Source organism: Schistocerca cancellata, chromosome 9 (genome assembly GCF_023864275.1).
Source record: "Schistocerca cancellata isolate TAMUIC-IGC-003103 chromosome 9, iqSchCanc2.1, whole genome shotgun sequence".
Lineage (NCBI taxonomy): Eukaryota > Metazoa > Arthropoda > Insecta > Orthoptera > Acrididae > Schistocerca > Schistocerca cancellata.
In genome coordinates this window covers 326,504,902-326,526,925 of record NC_064634.1, presented here as the reverse complement: position 1 = coordinate 326,526,925, position 22,024 = coordinate 326,504,902, and the positions used below count along the sequence as shown (strand labels likewise).

The window sequence follows — 22,024 nt, the reverse complement described above, 5'->3', positions numbered from 1 at the left end:
ATTTCATTCTGTCGTGGCAACACCTAACCTGAGACTTCCGCGAAAAACTATACGCTTGCCTAACCGTATCAAACTTTGAAACAAAACAACAAAAAAGGAAACAAACTACAATAATACTTACCTGCATCTGACGCTGCAATTGAAGTTGCCTTTGTTTTTGTAGTTTCTGTAATACTAAAACTCGCCTCTGACTATCCATTTGCTCTAACTGAGCTACCATCTGAGCATCTAGGTGAATAAGTTGTCGTGGAGGACCCTGAAAGGATGATACAACAGTTTATACGTAACTAATTTAGACCCTTTTAAACTGAGAACAAGATAAAGGTAGAAACTCATTAAACCCTCTCACAGTTTGTGTTACTTATGTGCCTAGTACTCCCAGCAGCACTCTATCCAACTGATCTGTAACTACGCCAGTGTGAGACCTGCACAAAGTTGTATTAATCAAAGAAAATAGTGTGGAAGATTAGGGTTTGTCATGAATAGACTTCCCTGGTGGAATCAGTTACAGGATTTTTGTTACTTTGTTTGACTTTTAAGTCAAAAGGTGCTCTCTCTTTGTAATCAAAATTATTGTATTTTATATCTAGAGCATCTCATATTGCAGTAACGCTGATGAACAAATGGTTTACTTTTTTTATGTAATGCATGGGTTTCTTTGAAATCCTTGTATTGTGGGTACACAGCTACTATAAATTCTTTATATGATGTCATTCTCCACTTTTTCTTGTAACTGTTTTTCTTACTCTACTTTAACTTCAGCCTATGTGCCATTGTCATGTGTCTACAAAGATACAACATAACACACTAGGTAAACATAATAGGAGAACAAGAGTTCACAGACTTATAAGAGTCAATAGCATGTTATAACATATGAACAAGTTAAAAACAGCAATGCCTTTGTGGGGTAGTCTTCTGCCCCTCCCCCCCGCACCCCCACCCCTCCCCGCAACTGAGCATAATACAAAATCTTAACCAAGAAAGACCAAAGCTCTTTCAGGTGCTGAGTGCCACTATGTGGACAATGGTCTTGATTTCATCTGTGGGGACAAGACCACCTTTACTAAGCACAAGACCCAAAAAAGTCACCTTCAATAATAAAAAATTGCATTTCTGCAGCTTGCAATGAAGGCCATTCTCCAAGAGGCAATGGAAAACCAACTGAAAGTTTTGTAAATGCTCCTCCTGCATCATCATGGTAACTGATGCAATAGCGAGTGTCATGAATCAACTGCTCTAAATACTGTTGGTAAATTCCCGGCACAGAAAAGATTTCAAAAGGCAAGCAGTTAAACTAGTTAAGTCCAAAGGCAGTGATGATGACCAGGAAAAGTTTGAGAAACTGCATCAAATGGTAACTACATGTAAGCACCACACAAGTCGATGTGGGAAAAATATTAGCCTCCTCCCAACAACTTTGCCAACAATTCTACCTGCCGTGGAATGGGATACAAATTCGCAACACGTTGTGCACTGACCATCTGTTTAAAATAGGTGCAAGGTGGTATTGGGCTTCTGAAGCACCACCAAAGCAGTGGCCCACTGACTCAACAAAATAGGAGAAACAACATTCTGATCCTGACAACGCTGCACATTGGCCTTCACCTTGTCACGAATGGTGAAGGGAATAGGGTGGGGATGACAAAATTTGGGAACTGCCAACTGCTTAAGAGAAACATGTGCCTTGAAGTTTTCTACTTGGTCCAAGGTATTCTCAAAACAGCGGGCTGTAGGACTGCAGTAAGAAGTCCAAATGGTGTAAAGAAACGGACTGAGACACCAAATGCACTTCGTAAACAATCTGGAAGCCAAAAACAGGAAAATCGTTAGAGCCCAAAGATATTTTGCACCGTCAGTGAATTTACCACTTACAAGGCAAGGTTCCGTTCCACATTCTTATAGCGTGCAGAGACTGACAACTGCCCCCACAAAGGAATGTGCTATTTACTTTAGCATGCGCTCTGACGGAGTAGCTGTCGGAGACAGTTGTAGCATTCAGCAGAAACATTGGGGGTCAAATGACTGACTTGCAGCCCTCAACTGTCAAAAACAGTTGCCAAATGACCTTCGCACCGACATGCCCCACACATAGCCTCTACATACAGGCAACATCAAACATGTAACAAATGACAATGGAGGCAGGACCGCTGGCTCGCTCAACAAGTGAAAGAACAATGCCAAGGACCCAAGAAACACCAATGGCACGAATTACAATGATGCGAGCGACATAAACCTCCCGAGATCAACACACACACAAGGACAGACAACAATGCAATGCAACTGCACTGGCACTGTCAATGGAGGAAATACAGAGCGAATTAGTGGGAGTCAAGGCTGCCTGAGGTATCCCATGGGGCACTGGGGGCTTCTAAACATGTACACCGGATTGAGCCATGTGTCAGTTATCATAAAGGTCATTTCTTGCAGCTGATGTTTCCAAAATTGGACAACAAGACCTAAAGAAAGGTCGGACCAGGTCAACGCTCAAGTCTGAAGCTCATGGTTGGGCACTGGAAGCAACTGACAAAGCTCGTCAAAGGGTAGTTTCTCAAACTCAGCAGAGGGCTTCAAATTTTGGACAACTTCATACAAACCTCCACTGCTGGACAAAAATGCAGCCTTATTAACTTGACTGATGATATATCTTACCTATCTTAGCTAGTAATGCAGCAAGAACTGGCAAAAGTAATTGTCCCACCTTTCCACTGACTCACTGAAACTGGCATACGGCAAGAGGGATGAATGGGTGGGTTGGTTGGTTGGTTGATAGGTGGGAGGGTGGATGGGGGTGGTGGTGGTGGTGGTGGTGGTGGTGGTGGTGGTGGTGGTGATTTGGGGAGGGGGGGGTTGCAGACAATGGAACAGTGGATGCCCAGCTCCTCACTAGCAAGGCAAAGGTGCAAAGCAGTTCCCATTCTGGGTTATCAGGTCGGCATCTGCTCCTGTTGCTGCTCCTTCTGTAAGCACAACTCTTTCTCCCAGCATTGTAAAAGTGATGGGCCCACGGTAACCCAAGTGAACACTAGGAAAAGGGAAAGAAAATATAGGAGTGTCCCAAGTGCAAGAACATCCTTTGTTGCTATTTTAGTAGATGCCCAGGAGTGACAACACTCCTTCACTACACAGTTGGTGTGTGTACTTCAAGTGCTGATGGTGGCTCGATAATAGCCAGGGAACAGAACCCCACACGTGGAAAGCAAATTTGTGGTGTGACTCAATCTATGGGAAGCACAGAGTCCAAACCCACTTAGAGACCTGCATGCGAAGAACTCTGTGCACGGCTGGAATGGATGGCTAACAGCTGTGATGTCTGCTGGTGGGGATACTAAAGCTGGAAATAATCTATTAAGGATCTGAAAAGTATTGTGATGTTGGTGGTGGGAATTCTGAAAATTAAGATGATTATTTACAGTAACACAAAAATAAACACATCAATTTGATATCTTAAGCACATACTTATGTCAACAAAAATCAGTACAACCACAACTAACCTGAGGTTGGCCCTGCTGGCCCCATACAACTTGTCGCTGCAATTGGATCTGCTGTTGCTGCTGCTGTGGCGGTGGTTGAGGCTGGTGCTGCTGCTGTTGTTGCACTACCTGTATCTGACGCTGCTGCTGAAGCTGGTACTGCTGTTGCTGCTGCTGTTGCCACGTCACATCTCGCTGCACTGCCGCTACTGTATACTGTTGCTGGCCAGCTTCTCGCAACAGCAACTGCTGCTGTTGCTGCTGCTTTTGGAGCTGTAATTGTTGCAACTGCTGCTGGAGCTGCAACTGCTGTTGAGGTTGGCCTTGTTGCTGCTGTTGCTGCAGCTGTAACTGCTGCTGAAGTTGCAACTGCTGCTGCTGAAGTTGCACTTGTTGCTGTTGCTGTTGCTGTTGTTGTTGTTGCTGCTGCTGCTGCTGCTGAGTTTGTTGCTGAACTACTTGCTGCACAAGATGCTGTTGTTGCAACTGTTGCTGCTGCTGCTGTTGCTGCTGCTGTTGCTGCTGCTGCTGTTGTTGTTGTTGTTGCTGCTGCTGCTGAATCTGCTGTTGCTGTAGTTGCTGAAAGCAGCAATCAAAACACTACATGTTGACCAAGCAGTAAGATCTTATATTGAGCAAACAGTAAGAAAAACCTAAGGGAATTTTAGGAAATGAATTAAAGTAGAAGAAATAAAACTGCAAGGAAATTTTTGCATAGTGTTTTTCAGTCTCAGTTTGAACAAACATCATAACTGGTTTCGATTCTTAGCAAGTCATCATCACGTGACTTCAATACATTACAGCCCTGCAAAAATTTTGAAGTTTGCAGATGAAAATATAATTCTGTCAGAAACTGCAAAGGACTTGGAAGAACAGTTTAATGGCATGTACAATTACATTAGCTTAATGGAACGGATAATCTTGAAAAGAGGTCACAAGGTGAACATCATTAAAGGTAAAACTAAGTTAATTACATACTACAGTATTTAATACACATTGTAATGTTTGACGTGATCCCTTTCCTTTCTTTCAACTTTCAAAATGACTCACTAAGACAGTTACAAGTAGATAAGAATAGTTACAGTGGACCAGCAGTTTAATTCATAATTTTTTACATTAACAAATAAAAAAAGTGGCAAGTGACAGAAAAACTTTCTAGTTACAGATTGAGTACTAAACCCCAGACATTTGGAAAGATGATATAACTCTTTCCTATTTAATAATTACTGATGGATATATTAATTTCTTTTATCTTGTGGTGCAGATTAATGTATACTCATTGTAATACATTTAAAGCACTGTCTCCCCCCCCCCCCTTACAGTAGTCCCCTCCACTGACAATACACTAGATCCAAGGTTTCTTCCATTTCTGGTAAGCCTCCTAAAAAGCTGTTTATGGCGTGTCACATTGTCCTGTATCTCCTCCATGGTTTGGAAACAATATTCTTTCGCTGTGTTTTAAAGTTTGGGAAATAGGACTATGCCCGCTAGGTCCAGAGAAATAAGATGGATGAGGCACAATGGGAGTCTAATGTTTTGCCAGATAGCGGCAGACAAGAAGCGACATTTCAGCGAGTGCACTGTAATTATAAAATGTCCAAGTCTGATTCCTCTATACTCAGGCCTCTTACTGCACACGGTATTCCTCAAACGCACTAAAATTGCTGACGGACTTCCTTGTTTACCCGGTGGCACAAATTCCTGATGGACAATGCCTTCGTAGTTAAACATCACACCAACATCACCCTGATCTAGGAGCAACTATTTTACATGAGGAACTCTTTTCCCAAGTACGTAGCAAAATTTCACACACACACACACACACACACACACACACACAAGCTCTTTCACAGGCATTTTCTCACTAATCCGACAAACAGCTTGTGCGTGTGCTCACTTCGGTGGCTGTAGATTGGCAACTATCAGTCATAGTAAAACATGGCCAGCAGAAATTTGTTATCTAAATCTGCCATTAGGGACGCTCAGTAGCCACAGCATGCTTCCTCTGCAGTAGACATGCTACTTCAAAGCTCACTATTGTTTATAACACATCTTGTATTGCATATACTGGTGCAGGTTACAAACCCTGGTTTTACTGGGGCTTCGCAGTTAGCTAGAAATTGTATGCAACTTAGCACAATGAAATGAATGGTCACAGTGGTGCGAAGCGGGAGGGACGGGACTATGAGAAATGCACAATTTTAATTGCACACAATTATTGTTTCAATCAGTTAGCAACACTTGCTACTGTTCAGTTCTCATCTTTCTACATGACAAGTCAGTGAAAATGATTCACTTTATACATGCTGATACAATGCACTGCCATTGACAAAACTTTTTACAAGTGTGGGAAAACTTCAAAGATATTTTGCAAATAACGCACAGATTTTCAGTCAGCAAAACATACCTGGCTCATTGACAGTTTACTGAGTCATTGAAAAATTTGAGCAAAGTGGTTCAGGTACTGATGTTGAGACATCAAAGTGACATTGTAATAGCCAGTCTGCTGAAAATATTCCATCAGTAAATAGTCCAAGTCTCCGAACCTTGATAACAAGAAATGAACAGTTTAAGGACAGCCATGCAGCAAATTCTAACACAGGATTTTCATCTAAATACCTACATGAATCAACTTAGGCCACAAGTACTGCCAATTGATCATTACCGGCATTTTGAATTTGCAAGTTGGGTGTTGGAAAACCGAAATGTGGGTGCAATGTTGCGAGGAATGTCATCTTTAGTGATGAGGCACATTTTCTATTGATTGGCTATGTCAAAAAGCTTAATTTTCAGAGTTGAGATGAAGAGAATCATTGCATAACCATCCAACAATCAATGCATGCACAAGCCATTGTTGGTTGGTTTGGGGGATTAAAGGCACCAGACTGCTACGCTCATCGGTCCCTTTTTCCAAAACTGAAAAACACCCACACAGAATAAAAACAACAATGGAAAAGGCTACACAGGACAAGAAAGACTTAGACAGAGACCAGACAAAAGGAATTAAAATCACACAGTGTGTGGCAGTGGTTGGCCGACCATAGAGACAAAAAAGGAAAAGCCAACCACCAAGAAACACACTAAAAACTCGGACTAAAATCGTAGGCCAAAGGCCAGAATCAATACAAAAAGGACAAACACTTAGATTATGTGATAAAAGCCCCCTGCCCGAATAAAACGCAAAACTAAGCCTGCCATAGCAGTGTCATCTTTTAAAAGGGCAGGGAGCGTATCAGGCAGTGCAAACATCTGCCTGAGCACAGTTAAAAGGTGACAGGCCAACAAAATGTGGACCACTGTCAAGGCCGACCCGCAGCAACATAGAGGCGGGTCCTCATGGCGCAGTAAATAGCTGTGTGTCAAGCGGGTGTGGCCAATGCAGAGCCTACAAAGGACTACAGAGTCCCTGCGAGTGGCTCACATGGATGACCGCCACACATCCGTCGTCTCCTTGATAGGACGGAGTTTGTTTGGCGTGGTCAGGTTGCGCCATTCAGTGTCCCAAAGTTCAAAAACTTTGCGGCATAAGATCGCTCGCAAATCAGTCTCCGGGAGGCCAATGTCCAGAGATGGTTTACTGGTGACCTGTTTGGCCAGACTGTCAACATGTTCATTGCCGGGTATCCCAACATGGCCTGGGGTCCACACACAGACCACAGAGCGGCCGCAACAGGCAAGAGTATGGAGGGACTCCTGGACAGCCATCACCAGACGAGAGTGAGGGAAGCACTGGTCAATAGCTTGTGAACTGCTCAGGGAGTCGCTACAGATAACGAAGGACTCACCCGAGCAGGAGCAGATATACTCTAGGGCACGAAAGATGGCGACCAGCTCAGCAGTGAAAATTCTGCAGCCAGCCGGCAATGAATGTTGTTCGTAGTGGTCCCCTAGAGTCAGAGCATAACCGACATGACCAGCAACCAACGAACCGTCAGAGTAAACAACGGCAGAGCCCTGATACGTGGCAAGGATGGAAAGAAAGCGGCGGCGGAAGGCCTCCAGAGAGACTGAGTCCTTCGGGCCCTGTGCCAATTCGAGCCGAAGGCAAGGGCGAGGCACACACCACGAGGGTGTACGCAGAGGGGCCCGGAAAGGAGGTAGAAAAGGGAAAACCCCAAGCCCGGAGAGAAGCTCTCTGACATAGACCGCAATCGTTAGCCGACCGGGGCCGACGTTCTGGGAGATGGACAACTGACTGTGGGAACAGAAGACCATAATTAGGATGCCCGGGCAAGCTACAAACATGCGTATCATAAGTGGCCAATAAACATTGGCACCGTAACCGCAGTGGAAGGACACCTGCCTCCACAAGTATGCTGTCCACAGGGCTGGTCCAGAAAGCACCAGTGGCAAGTCGGATCCCGCTGTGAAGGATTGGGTCCAGCACCTGCAACGCAGATGGGGATGCTGAACCATAAGCCAGGCTCCCATAATCCAGACGGGACTGGATTAACGCCTGGTAGAGCCGTAAGAGGGTAGAGTGGTCGGCGCCCCAGCTGGTGTGGCTCAAGCATCGCAGAGCATTAAGATGCCGCCAACACATCTGTTTAAGCTGCTGAATATGTGGGAGCCAAGTCAACCGGGCATCAAAAACCACACCCAAAAACCAATGTGTCTCCACCACAGCAAGAAGTTCACCAGCAAAGTAAAGCCGCGACTCAGGATGAACGGTTCGTCGCCGGCAGAAACGCATAACACAGGTCTTTGCAGTCAAAAACTGGAAGCCATGCGCTACAGCCCAAGACTGCACCTTGCGGATAGCGCCCTGCAGCTGATGTTCAGCAAATGCAATGCCAATGGAGCTATAGTATAGGCAGAAGTCGTCAGCATACAAGGAAGCTGAGACAGACGTTCCCATCGCCGCAGCGAGCCCATTAATTTAAATTAAAAACAGGCAGACACTTAGGACAGATCCCTGTGGTACCCCGTTCTGCTGAACTCGAGAGGAACTATGGGAGGCCGCGACTTGCATGCGAAAGGTACGATGTGACAGAAAATTTCGTAGGAAAATCGGCAGTGGATCCCAAAGACCCCAACCATGAAGCGTAGAGAGGCTGTGATGGCGCCATGTCGTATCGTATGCCTTCCGCATGTCGAAAAAACGGTGATGAGATGGTGACGGCGGGCAAAGGCAGTACGGATGGCTGACTCCAGGCTCACCAGATTGTCGGTGGCAGAGCGGCCTTTGCAGAACCCACCCTGAGACGGAGCCAGAAGGCCCCGAGACTTGAGTACCCAGCTCAACTGCCGGATCACCATGCGTTCAAGCAACTTGCAAAGAACGTTGGTGAGGCTAATGGGGCGGTAGCTGTCCACCTCCAATGGGTCCTTGCCAGGTTTCAAAACAAGGATAACAATGTTTTCCCGCCACTGCGGCGGACACTCACCCTCAACCCAGATGTGGTTGTAAAGGTAGAGGCGGCGGCACTGGCAGTCCACCGAGAGGTGTTTCAGCATCTGACAGTGGATGCGATCTGGCCCGGGATCTGTATCAGGGCAAGCAGCTAGGGCACTGTGGAATTCCCACTCAGTGAATGGGACATGGTAGGATTAAGGACGACGGGTGTGAAATGAAAGGCTCCGATGTCCCAACCGCTCTTTAATGGAGCGGAAGGCCAGTGGGTAATTCACAGATGCAGAACTGAGAGCAAAATGGTCTGCTAAGCGGTTTGCAATTATGTCGGAGTCAGTACAAATTGCCCCATTCAGGGACAGTGCAGGGACACTGAGAGGGGTCCGATAGCCATAGAGACGTCTAATCTTGGCCCAGACCTGCGATGGAGAGACTGGAGGCCAATGGTGGAAACATACTGTTCCCAGCACTCCTGCTTGTGTTGGCGAATGATGCGGCAGGCCCGCGCACGCAGCCAATTAAAGGCGACAAGGTTTTCTATTGAGGGATGCCACTTGTGATGCTGGAGTGCCCGCTTGCGATCTTTAATCACCTCAGCGATCGCAGGCGACTACCAAGGCACAGTCCTCCGCTGAGGGGACCGAGGAGAATGGGGAATGGCAGATTCTGCGCCAGTAATGATGGCGGTGGTGACCGAGTGAACCACCGCATCAATGGCTTCATTAGAAAGAGGCGCAATAGCGGCAACAGAGGAGAACAAGTCCCAGTCAGCCTTATTCATAGCCCATCTGCAAGGGCGCCCAGAAGAGTGACACTGTGGCAGTGACAGAAAGATCGGAAAGTGGTCACTACCACACATCGTCATGCACACTCCATTGGACAGACAGTAAGAGGCTAGGGCTGCAGATCGAAAGGTCGATGGCTGCGCCACACTGAAATGTGTGGAGGCACCATCATTTAAAAGGGAAAGGTCGAGCTGTGTCAATACATGCTCGACGGTGGCGCCTCGACCTGTTACCACTGAACCACCCCACAGAGGGTTATGGGCGTTGAAGTCACCCAATAACAGGAAAGGTGGCGGAAATTGGGCTATCAGCGCAGCCAGGACGTGCTGCGGGACATCACCATCCGGTGGAAGATAGAGACTGCAGACAGTAACAGCCTGTGGCGTCCACACCCGAACAGCGACAGCCTCTAAAGGTGTTTGTAGAGGGACAGACTCGCTGTGAAGGGAGTGAAGGATGTAGAAGCAGATGCCACCAGATACCCTTTCATAAGCTGCCCGGTTCCTATAACAACCCCGATAGCCATGGAGGGCAGGGGTTCGCATTGCCGGAAACCAAGTTTCTTGAAGAGCAATGCAAAGGAAAGGGTGAAGGCTGATAAGTTGTCGGAGCTCAGCAAGATGGTGGAAGAAACCGCTGCAGTTCCACTGGAGGATTATATTTTCCATGGCTGAGAAAGGCGTGAAGGGACTGGGTAGGCAGATTAGGCCGCTGGGCCACCTGCTGCCTCCGCTTGAGCACCTGTGCAAGTGCTATCCATTGCGTCCGAGGGACTGGCGAGATCGAGGTCCTTAGCAGACACCAGGATCCCCACCTCATCCTCAGACGCAGAGCTCGAAGGGTGCAGAGCGGTGGGTGCCACCGCATGTTCTTTGGCCTTAGAGGTCTTTCTCTTGGACTTCTCTTGCTGAACCTTGGGTTTCACCGGCTGGGAGGGCTTCACTGATTCAGTCTCTGGGACGGAGGAGGATCGCGAAGCCCTACGACCAGCCGCTGGTGGGAACTTATGCCACTGTCGGGTGTCATCCTTCCTGCTGGTGGAAACCTGGGAAGGGAGGGACGCAAGGGACCTCTTCCAAGCGAGGGTAGCCCAAGAAGTTGGACGCTTCTCCGGCTGAGAAGCGGACGTCCCCAATGGGTGGGAGGGTGTTGCTCCCGAGGTAGGTGGCGCAGGAGCTGCAACGGGGTTGGGAGAGCCCCCCACGGGCAAGGGGGCATGTGGAGTTGTACGGCTCTGTGATTTGGCTGGAATATGCTGAATTGATGGAGCTAACACGGTTGTCGATGCAGCAGCATAGGAGGAAGTCATTCGCACAGGATATAGTCGTTCATATTTCCTCTTGGCCTCAATATAGGTCAGTCGGTCCAGGGTCTTATATTCCATGATTTTGCGCTCTTTCTGTAAGATCCTGCAGTCTGGCAAGCAAGGTGAATGAGGCTCTCCGCAGTTGACACAGATGGGAGGCGGGGCACATGGAGTATCGGGATGTGATGGCCTTCCGCAATCTCGACATGTGAGGCTGGAAGTGCAGCGGGAAGACATATGGCCGAACTTCCAGCACTTAAAGCACCGCATCGGGGGAAGGGTATAGGGCTTGACGTCACATCGGTAGACCATCACTTTGACCTTCTCCGGTAATGTATCACCCTCGAAGGCCGAGATGAAGGCACCAATAGCAATCTGAGTATCCTTCGGACCCCGATGAACGCGCCGGACGAAATGGACACCTTGGGTAAATAATACCCTGGACCATATTTAAACTCTTATGGGGTGTGATCGTAACGGCAACATCCCCCAACTTGTCACAAACTAGTAACCGTTGTGACTGGGCAGAGGATGCCGTTTGTATCAATACTGACCCAGAGCACATTTTGGACAAGCCCTCCACTTCCCCAAACTTTTCCTCTAAATGCTCGACGAAGAACTGAGACTCCTTATCAGCTCTCGTACAAACTAGGAACTGGGGTGAATAACTGTTACTGCCATCCTGAGACTTACGCTCCTCCCACAGTGTGGCCAGGGACGGGAACATTTTCAGATCGTATTTCTGAGCATTAAATTGAGCCCGAGAACGCTTAGAGACTGCTGGAGGCTGGCCACCAGCATGAGATGATGTACCACGCTTCATTGCGGGTCATCCACCCTGATGCCACGTACTCCGACCAAGGGCCCTCCCCACGGGCGCCACCCAGCCTCGGCAAGGGCCACCTGGCAGGATGGCCATTGCCGGGAGTCCCGATACCCCAGGAGGATAGGCATCTACTCCTTGGCATACATGGGGAGTTAACAGCGCAGGCATCAGCATAGCGATTCCTGTGTTGTCAGGGGGCTACAACCAACAGGGTACATGGCGGCCCCACCACAACGAACTGGCTACCGTGCTGGATCTTAGATGCAAAAATGTCCAAGGTCGTCGTCTCAGCAAAAAGCAACACTGCACAATGCATAGTTGTAATCGCACCCAGGAACATATCCTCTCCCAAGAGGTGGAAAACGGGCAGGACAGCATTGCGACGACGAGAAAGCCGGCTAAAGGTCTCAATGCACGACGGATACAGTACACCATGTAAGGCGCCCTTCCCCAATTGGCCCACTCTTCGGAAGAATTTACAAAGATAGAGGTCAAACCCGAGAGGGGACCATCACATAAGACCAAAACGTTTGAGACTCCTTTTAGTCGCCTCTTACGACAGGCAGGAATACCACGGCCTATTCTAACACCCGAACCCGCAGAGGGGCAAGCCACTGTTCGCTGCGGATTTTGGACAGATGCAGTGACTAGGCCTGACTTTTTCTAGAACACCATCTGGGTTGTAGCCTTACCCCCATTTTATTCAGCCTGTACACTGAGCAAGCAATAAAGGAAATTAAGGAGAAATTTAAAATGAAATTTACGTTCAAGATGTTAAAGCAACACATCCAGAATGGTGAGGTAGCTGGCCAGCCTGGATGCTGTTTTTAGGCAGTTGCCCACAGCTTATTAGCCAAATACTGTTATGGTAACCTTGTCATGCCTCAGTTACACAATTTGCAAATGTTTGGAAAACTTTCACAATCTTTCTCATTGATAACACTATCTACAGATCGTTTGGGTACACACGTTCCACTTCGGGAGACAAGAGTGTGGCAACAGGAAGGGTATCCAGCTACACCTTAAATTAGCTACACCAAAGCCAACAGTAACCATGCAACACCCTAAGATGTGAGACACAGGCACAAGAAAAGACGGAGGAGGAGGAGAGAATATTGAGATAATTAGAGCAGGAAATTAGAAAGTAAAACTATTACACGACTTTTGCTGCCTCGGTAGCAAAATATAACTGATGAATCCAAAGTAGAGAGGATATAAAATGCAGACTGGCAATAACAAGAAAAGCATTTCTGAAAAATAGGACTTTAATAAAATTAAATGTTAGGAAGTGCTTTCTGAACATGTTTTTCTGGTGTGCAGCTTTGTGCGGAAGTAAAATGTGGAATATTAGCAGTTCAAACAAGATGAGAATAGAAGTTTTTGAAATGTGGTTCTACAGAAGAATGTTGAAGATCACCTTGCAAACACAGCTGGTAAGAGAAATGGGGTGGTAGCTAGAAGGAAGGTGTTTGTCCTTACCGTGCTTAGAAACGGGTGTGACAGTGGCTTCACGCAAGTGTCTGGGAAACGTGCCCTCTGCCCAGATGCAGGTATACGTATGAAGCAGAAAGTGCTTGCCCGCAAGAGAACGGTGCTGTAACAGCTGAATGTGAACATCGTCTGGCTCTGGGGCAGAGCATCAGGACGAAGTGAGAGCATGATCTAGCTCCCTCATAGTACAGATGTCAGTGTTGCACTCACGATTCTGAGAAAAGAAGGGTACCGCCAGAGCCACCTCTGCTCGCTTCTGATGATTGAAGGCAGGGTGATAATGGGTGGAACTCGAAATCTCCACAAAATGGCGGTCCAAGGTGATGGAGATAGCAGTAGGATCCATGATGACATCTTCTGCTACAGTCAAGCCAGAAGTTTTGGACTAGATCTTAGTCCCAGAGAGCTGCCAGAGGAGGGACTGTAACTGTTAGAAGGACTAGTGAATGAAATCCAGTTAGGTTTTTTTGCTATCTCGAGGAATGTGATGATCTATATCTACATCTACATTTATACTCCGCAAGCCACCCAACGGTGTGTGGCGGAGGGCACTTCACGTGCCACTGTCATTACCTCCCTTTCCTGTTCCAGTCGCGTATGGTTCGCGACATGCCACGCCTCCGTCCACCAAGGAAACAGGACAAGGCACAGTAAAGAGGAAGTGCGAGGAATAGAACGTTGGGCAGTGGTAAGAATAAAGTTTCTAAACAATTCTACCTGGTCAACACAACTGGGGAAATGTCGTTCATCAAAGGTCGCCAGGGAGGAATAAAGCCTCCAGTCAGCCTTAGTTGCCATTTGGGCGTGCACACATAGGTAGGGTAGGAATCAGTAAATGGATAGCACACAGGAAATGGTTGCACAAGTATGTGCCAGAGAGAACGGACTTCAGACGATGGGCAAGCTGGGCAGTGCAGAAGGATTGGTCCAAATGGGAATAGGTGTGTGTGGAGCCTGAAAGGAACGTGGGTGTCCCTGTGTTAAGGCAGAAGAGGTTAAGCTGATTGAGAAGGTCACCCCAGAGGGCACCTCTCAAGATAGGTTCTGGGAGAATCCAAAGGGAACGGTGCGCATTAAAGTCACCGAGCAGCAGAAAGAGGTGAGGTAGCTGCCCAATAAGTTGGAGAAAGTCTGTCCTGGTGACATCAAATGACGGAGGGGGGGGAGGGAGGGGGGGGGGGTGTAAACGGTACAAAGGGAAAATGGAAAATGTCAAGTGACAAAGGGAAAGGCGAACTGTAACAGCTTGAAGGCAGGTAGTTTGGAAGATGACTACGAACATCATCCCGTATAAGCAGCATGACTCCCCCATGAGATTAAAAAAAAAGGACGGCTCCTCGGGGTAAGGTCAAAATGGCCTGAGAAGAAATGCGAGAGCTCAAAGCTGTCGTGAGGACGCTATATAGTTTATAGTTTAGTAGAGGCAGAAGACAGGTGGACGCAGCAATTGTAAGAGCAGCCGTAAATCCTCTTGTTGAATTGAAGACCACAAACAGTCCATGGGAGGAGAGTCATGACCAGGAAATAATGAAAGGGTGTCACCTCAGCGGCTGCCGAGTGTCAGCATTCGAACTTGCTGCTACATGGCACAGGGGCAGAAGGATCCTGCTCCAAGATCTCCACAGAAGCATCAGCATTCTCCTTCTGTCGGCCTGCAGAGTCCAGGGCAGAAAAACAGCTGGTGGTGCACACCAGCGACATGGAGGTCAGACGGGAGAGTGTATCACGTGGCGACACTATAGAAGAGGATTTTCGATTCGGCAAAGGATAAGACCATTTGCCTTTGTTTGACTTCTTAGAGCCTTTCAGGTTTGCAAAGGAACTCAGATGTTTGCTGGCTGGAGGGATGTAGGAAGACTTCACGGGAGTATTCCTTCTGTCCTTTCCGGCCTGCCAGTTGTGTACCTAGTTACTCCTCACCATGAAGCGAAAGTTTCGTGGCTTGTTACACAGCTGGAGAAGGAGACGGGGATGCTACCATGATGCTGGGTGATTTCACAACCGCGGTGTTAAATTTAAGGTCGCATGTCTATGTGGTCATGTCCTTCGTGGAGCGAGATGAAGACGAACAGTATTGTAGGTGGAGAATGGTAGAACGCAGGGTTTCCAACTAGCCAAAAACTTGCGAGCGACCGTGTAAGGCACTTTTTCCTTCAGCCAGATCTCCTGGGCAGCCCACTCATAGAGATACATGGGACAATCTCAACAGGAGGTAGCATGTTTGCATTTGCAGTTGATACAGAGGGTAGGAAGAGGCTGACAATTGACCTCATGAGCATCCCTACAACAGGTTACACATTTGGACAGGTATCAACAGGACATTAGAATGGGGTTAAAATAATGACACTGGTGGCAGCATAACAGGTTCAGAATGTATGGTCAGGCTGTGATAACTTCATAATGTGCTTTGATCTTGGACGGAAGCACCACTCTATCAAAAGCGAAAAAAAAGAGTGCATGTAGGCAAAAAGAGTGCATCTACCTTTTTCATCATCTGATGGACTGTAATGACACCATGATCAGAGAGGTATGTTTGGATTTCTGCCTCGGTCAGACCATCGAGCAACCTAGTGTAAGTAACACCGTGGGAAGAATTCAGTGTTTGATGGGCCTCGACGCGAACAGGTTAGATAGCCATGGAGAAGCAAAGCTGCAAACAGTTGTTGAGCTTGAGAAGCTATTTCAGCTGTGAAATGAATTGTGTACTTTCTCTGTAATTATAAATTTCTATTGTTCTTGACTATCTGGGCACCCTTCTCCATTTGTGTGTTCGTTGTCCACAACAGGATATAACAGCTTCACCAAGTGTTGTGTAACATCACTATATTTAAGCGAAATTAGTAAATATTTTGATATTTATGTACAGAAAATAAAGCTATTTTATACTATCACTGAAAAAATTGTTTATCTGGATACAATACACTAACTACAAAATGGTGTTTATTAAATAATTTTGTATCTATATTCACGCATATTTTTCAGGCCCTTATTACAGGTTGGTGGAAAGTAAGTTTTGCTTATGTGGATTATAGTCTGATGTGGTCATACTAACCCCAACTTGCCTCCAAGGAGGCCCAGGTGGCTGAATGACTCTCTGTTGTTGAAGGAGAGCCTGCTGCCGCAGCATTGCAGCCTGAGGTTGCATAACCCGTTGCTGCTGGGGCTGCTGCTGCTGTATTAGTTGCAACTGTTGTAGCTGAGGAGTTGCCTGAAAAAAGTTATGTTTTATCAGAAATTAGTAGTAAACATTTGCTGCTGTCCAAAAACATTACTTTGTACAATATTTTCCAGACGTTTCAAATTTCAAAATTCAAGATTAAAAGTATTCGTCACATTGCTTTGTATCCCAAAAGTCTTAAAGACAAACCACTAATATTTCATGACCTGGAAAAATAAAGAAAGGGAAAAGAAAACTGAATTACAAAACTGTTATAGCTCAGTCTATACAGACATCTGCAAGCCATGTGCAAGACAATTTACCATTCAATTTCATTACTGTTGGACAAGTAAAATAATCATTTTTCAACTAATATTTTTTTCAGTTTGATAAAGCTTGAAGTCGTATACAAAAAGCCATTCTTCCTGAAACATAATGTGAATACATGGAATAAAAAGGGCATAAAGTTTATGTTTGTGCAGTAAATAACCTCTCAAATGTTTTCAAACAATGGAAAGTTCAGGATAGTATTACAACAGTATTACGGAAAGGACAGATTGCCACTCACCAAATAGAGGAAACGCTGAGTCGCAGACAGGCACAACGAAAAGACTGTTATACTTAAATTTTCGGATAAAAGACCTTATTACAAAGTAGGACACACACACACACACAAATACGAAATGTGCATGTGTCTGAAGTGTTCAACAACCTGTAGTGGGTGATGGGCTAAGGAAGAGGCATAGTACAAGGGGGAGGGGGGGAGGGGGGGGGTGTTGCAGGGTTGGTTGGTTCTAATTGGGGAAGGTATAGTGCTGTTGGACATAGTGGGGACAGTGTAGGGCTGCTAGGTGCAATCATGATGTTCGGGGTGAAGAGCAGGGGGGCGGGTAAGAGAGTAAAGAAGGGGGAAATAAGTGGTGTGTTAGCAGAGTAGAAGGCTGTGCAATGTTGGAATGAGAGCAGGGAAGGGGTACATAGATGGACAGGAATTACCAACATTGAAAGGCAAGGGGGATTACAGGACCATAGGATGTATCGACACAAGAGTTCCCTCATGCGCATTCTGGTGCTGGTAGGGAGGATCCAGATGGCACAGACTGCGAAGCAATCATTGACATGAAGACCAAGGGTCTCAATGAGCCCCTCATGGACCGAAATTATCCGCCCAACCTAACACAGAAACAATTTCCCAAGCTTTCTCTCTCCAGTCGCCTACAACATCCCATGTACCCAGTCACAAGAAACCATCCCCCTCATGACCCAACACCACACAGGACTGGAGCAACTGAGTTGTATTCTCCACTTGTACCTCTTGTTGCACCCTGAAATTATGAATATCATATCCACTATCCTTCCCACCCCTCCCACAGTGGTATTCCATGCAATATACAATATCCTTGGTCCACCCCCATTATACTTCTGCTGTCAATCCCTTGTCTCTTGACTGATATCACTGCAATAGACCTAGATGCAAGACCTATCTCATACACCACCACCACCACCACCACCACTACCACCACCACCACCACCACCATCTACTCCAATCCAGTAACAGGCATCTCCTATCCCTTCACAGGTAGGCCTATCTGCGAAACCAGTCATGTGATCTACAAACTAAGCTGCAGCCATTGTGCTACATCCTACATGGACATGACAGCTAACAAGCTGCTTGTCTGCATCAATGGCTACTGACAAACGGTGGCCATAAGACAACTGATCCAGCCACTCACTCAACAAGCTGCCCAACACACTGTGCTTCACTTCAATGACAGCTTTACAGCCTGTGCCAGCTGGATTCTTCCTTCCAAAACCAGTTTTTTTCTTAAATGCACAGGTGGAAACCCTCCCTGCACTATATCCTGATCACACAAACAGCACTACACCCTCCTCCTCCCCACCTCATGCCACCACCTTACCCCCACCACACACCCCAGATTACTACACACAACAGACACAGGCACAGTTCACAGTCCAGCCACAGTGGCTGGAGAGAGGTGTGTGCGTGCGTGTGTGTGTGTGTGTGTGTGTGTGTGTGTGTGTGTGTGTGTGTGTGTTTTCTACTTTAGAAGAAGAAATTTGTCTGAAAACTTATACATAACATTCTTTCCACTGTGCCTCCCTGGTACTCAGAATCTCCTCCCTATAGTGAGTAGCAATCTATCTTTTTCATAATACAATAATGATATAGTCTGAAACACTGAATTAAAATTTGTACCACACGGACTCGAACCCGGATATCCTGCTTACTATGCAGATGCATGGATTACCCTATTGCATCTCCCTTCCCGATAAAAATTCTGATCCACACTTCAGCCCATTGCTAGGCCCTTTTAAACTTGCATCAGTATTGCCGAGGCTCTCCAATATTGGAATACCACCTCAGCAATGAGCAAATTGAGGTTAATCTTGCCTGTACCTCAGGTGTAGGTGATATATTAATCATATACAGTTGATGTTCCTGCAAAACATTGAGGCCCACCTTCCTTTATGATAATGATGTGTAGTGAAGCAGTTTATAATACTCTCAAACCTTTTGTGGCTTGTAGAAATAATTTTCCAGTAGTCTATTCAAAGGTCTGACAACACCTGCTTCCTGTGCTTTTTCCCCTGAACACACTTCTCCATCCAAAATCACATACTACATAAAGCACCACAAACAGCTAAACAACTTTATACCACACTTCTCTTGCTTGCTTTTTGAATAATGCAAAAATGAATTGGCCCAAAAAATGTGACATATCTTCATCAACTATCAAACATCTATATAGAACAAATGAAAAAGATGACACAGAATTAAAATGCTGAAGAAACAGTTGAGCTTTGAGAAATGTCAAGTGATGCCTTCACATCACCAATTTCAAGAAAAGAGTGTACAGGAGGACAGTCAGCTGCTAACATCTAAGTGTCTCATCTGCTGCCATGAATGTATTACGTAGTAACAGTAGTGAAGATGATAGTGCAAAAGATACTGCAATGTCATATTCTTTACCTTTAACCAAATTGTGATACACTATACAACCATAACTGTTTTTATACATGTTCTTTCAGCAGGCATTCTTGCAAATGACACACTATATTACTTCTTTTCCTTATCACATACTTCAACATTCAACTGCACAGAAATCTTAATCAGTTCCAAAATTATCCATTTTCCCCTCCTGAGCCAGAACCATCAAGTATTTCTTCCACTGAATCAAAAACACTAATATTACCCAATTTCACCACCTCAAAGCTATGACAGCACATTAACAGTGAGGCAGCAACACTCATATAGCCACCAGAAGCAGCATGAACACGACCCAGGCCAGAAACAAAGTGCTATTCTCAGAAGGCAATATTTATCTAGTTGAAATATACCAAACGCAAAAGCGAACACAATGATCATGTAAAGGTGAATAAAATTTTTTAATATAGATTCATAATCAAATCAGTTAAGAGCGCACTCCATCAGGGTTGCCCCAAGTGAAATTCCCTGATATTTCCATGATTTCCAGATAAGTTTTACCATTCTTCCCTAACAAATTTTGAGATCTCAAGGGTGCATAAAGACACAAGTTGACAAATAAATGTAGGGACTTCTGTATTTCTAAACATGTGAGCAAAAATCTTAGGTACTAACATCAACATCTTTTGTAACAAACTTTTTTTAAATGGAGAAAGCAAGCCAAATTAAATATGTGTTTCATTAAGACCACTGATGTTATGATATTTCAGTAAAACAAACGATACTTGGTGACAAAAATATTCATTTCCTTGGAGTCGCAGGGCAGATTTAAAATACCTTCACTGATTTAGAAATAACCCCAGAAAAAAGTAGTCCTCTCGAAAGAAGTGTATAAGGTGGGGAAGAGTTGTGTAAACCAACACTGTAGATGACCGCCAATGAAATATTGGCTCTACTATATTCATTATATCAGTTGTTATCCACTGCATTATGTCTATTATTTTAGAGATATTGTGGCTTAGCTGAGTGGTAACATGTTTGCCTACCGTGCGGCGGGCCTGGGTTCGATTCCCAGATGGGTAGGAGATTTTATCCACCCGTGGACAAGGTGTTGTGTTGTCCTCATCATCATTTCCTGATCACTGAGATGCAGGTCACCCAATGCGCCATCACCTGAACGAAGACATGCAACCCAGCAGATAACGTTCCTCAGATGGAGCCTTCCAGCCATCAATGCCAGTCATTTCATTTTACAACTATTGGCATTTTTCTTTCTAGAAATATAAGAGTACACAGAATACTAACCTCCAGCGACTGCACCAATTTAATTATTTTTATCGTCCATACTTTCTAATATAAGAACTTCTTTCAAACTGCCAAAACGTAATAGAATAAATAAAATGTCTATAAAATGCCGCACTGTACAATGTACTTATAGTGAAACGGTCGCAATCTCTGAAATCCATTGCCCCTGCCCTCTGGTCTGCCGAGGATCCTGGGATAAACCATGAAAATCCACTGCATCATGCCACACACAAAAAGGTGTCGCCTGCGGGCAGGTTGGTGAGACTAGACCTGACGGGCAGGCCTACAAATTACCGTATTTACTCGAATCTAAGCCGCACCTGAAAAATGAGACTCGAAATAAAGGAAAAAAATATTTCCCGAATCTAAGCCGCACCTGAAATTTGAGACTCGAAATTCAAGGGGAGAGAAAAGTTTTAGGCCGCACCTCCAAATCGAAACAAAGTTGGTCCATTGTAATACGAGACACAATTTAGGTCGAATGAAAGAAGATACAGCTACAGTAGTTTGGTTCGAGTCGTAAGCTTAGCAGTTAAGCTTTACCAGGTAGCCATTGCTATGCGTCAGGCGCTCCGTCCGTATTTATACGGGTACCCTTCCTTTTTCACGTGCTTCGTCTGGTTTGAATCGATTGCTTATTTTGCTTTGATCTGATAAGTGCCGTTTTCTTTGTTATAGGTGATTACGTCACTCTAAGCTGAAAATGCATTACTGTACTGTGTCGTGCATTGTTTGTCGCATTCTGATAGTGCGTGTGTACGGCCTGTTGCCGCTCGCGGCCGGACTTGTTTTTGTGCGCGCTACCGCCGCCTTTAAAAAAAAGAGAGAAGAAGAAGAAGAAGAAAGAAGAAGAAGAAGAGGAATCGTCTCATTAGCGAAACAATGGCAAGAGACTGCAGTTTGTTGTTACTTACACTGCTGCTTTCTTTGATAATGATCAACAAGAACCAAATAATAGACTGCGTATGATAGAACATGTTCTGAACGAGAGTTAGGCGCAAATTTTTCTCCGTTTGAAAATCTTTGCGGCCACTTCTTTAGTACATCAAATTCTGCACAGAAATTAGTCATCTTACATTTTCCGTGCTTCATTTCTGACTGTATCACTATTAGGCATAAGAATAATACAAATATAAACATGACATGATACGTATATTCTTCCGCGTTTGCTGTTGTTTCACTCTAGTTTCGTAGTTTATTAGGCAGACAGGATTTAAATGAGAACAGCAAACACGAAAGAATACATGGCAAAATGTTTATTTTCGTATTATTCTTATGGTGAAGAGAATACTGCATGTGATTCACATTTCATCAGGTTCCTATTAGCAACCATCTCTTCTCACGGGTAGGAAAAAACTCGGAACGTAGAGTTGGCCATATTGAC

General features: G+C 45.5%; 1 protein-coding gene across 5 annotated transcripts in view; it reads right to left on the bottom strand.

The window, feature by feature from the left end:
* Positions 1-22,024, bottom strand: part of LOC126100576 (PAX-interacting protein 1) — a 176,914-nt gene that overhangs the window by 144,975 nt on the left and 9,915 nt on the right. For all 5 annotated transcript variants that reach the window (XM_049911194.1, XM_049911196.1, XM_049911197.1 and 2 more), the window contains 3 exons: positions 16,284-16,439; positions 3,492-4,049; positions 122-256 (listed from right to left, as the gene is read on the bottom strand). In XM_049911194.1, the coding sequence (XP_049767151.1) occupies positions 122-256; positions 3,492-4,049; positions 16,284-16,439 (849 nt within the window). The remainder of the gene's footprint in view (positions 1-121; positions 257-3,491; positions 4,050-16,283; positions 16,440-22,024) is intronic.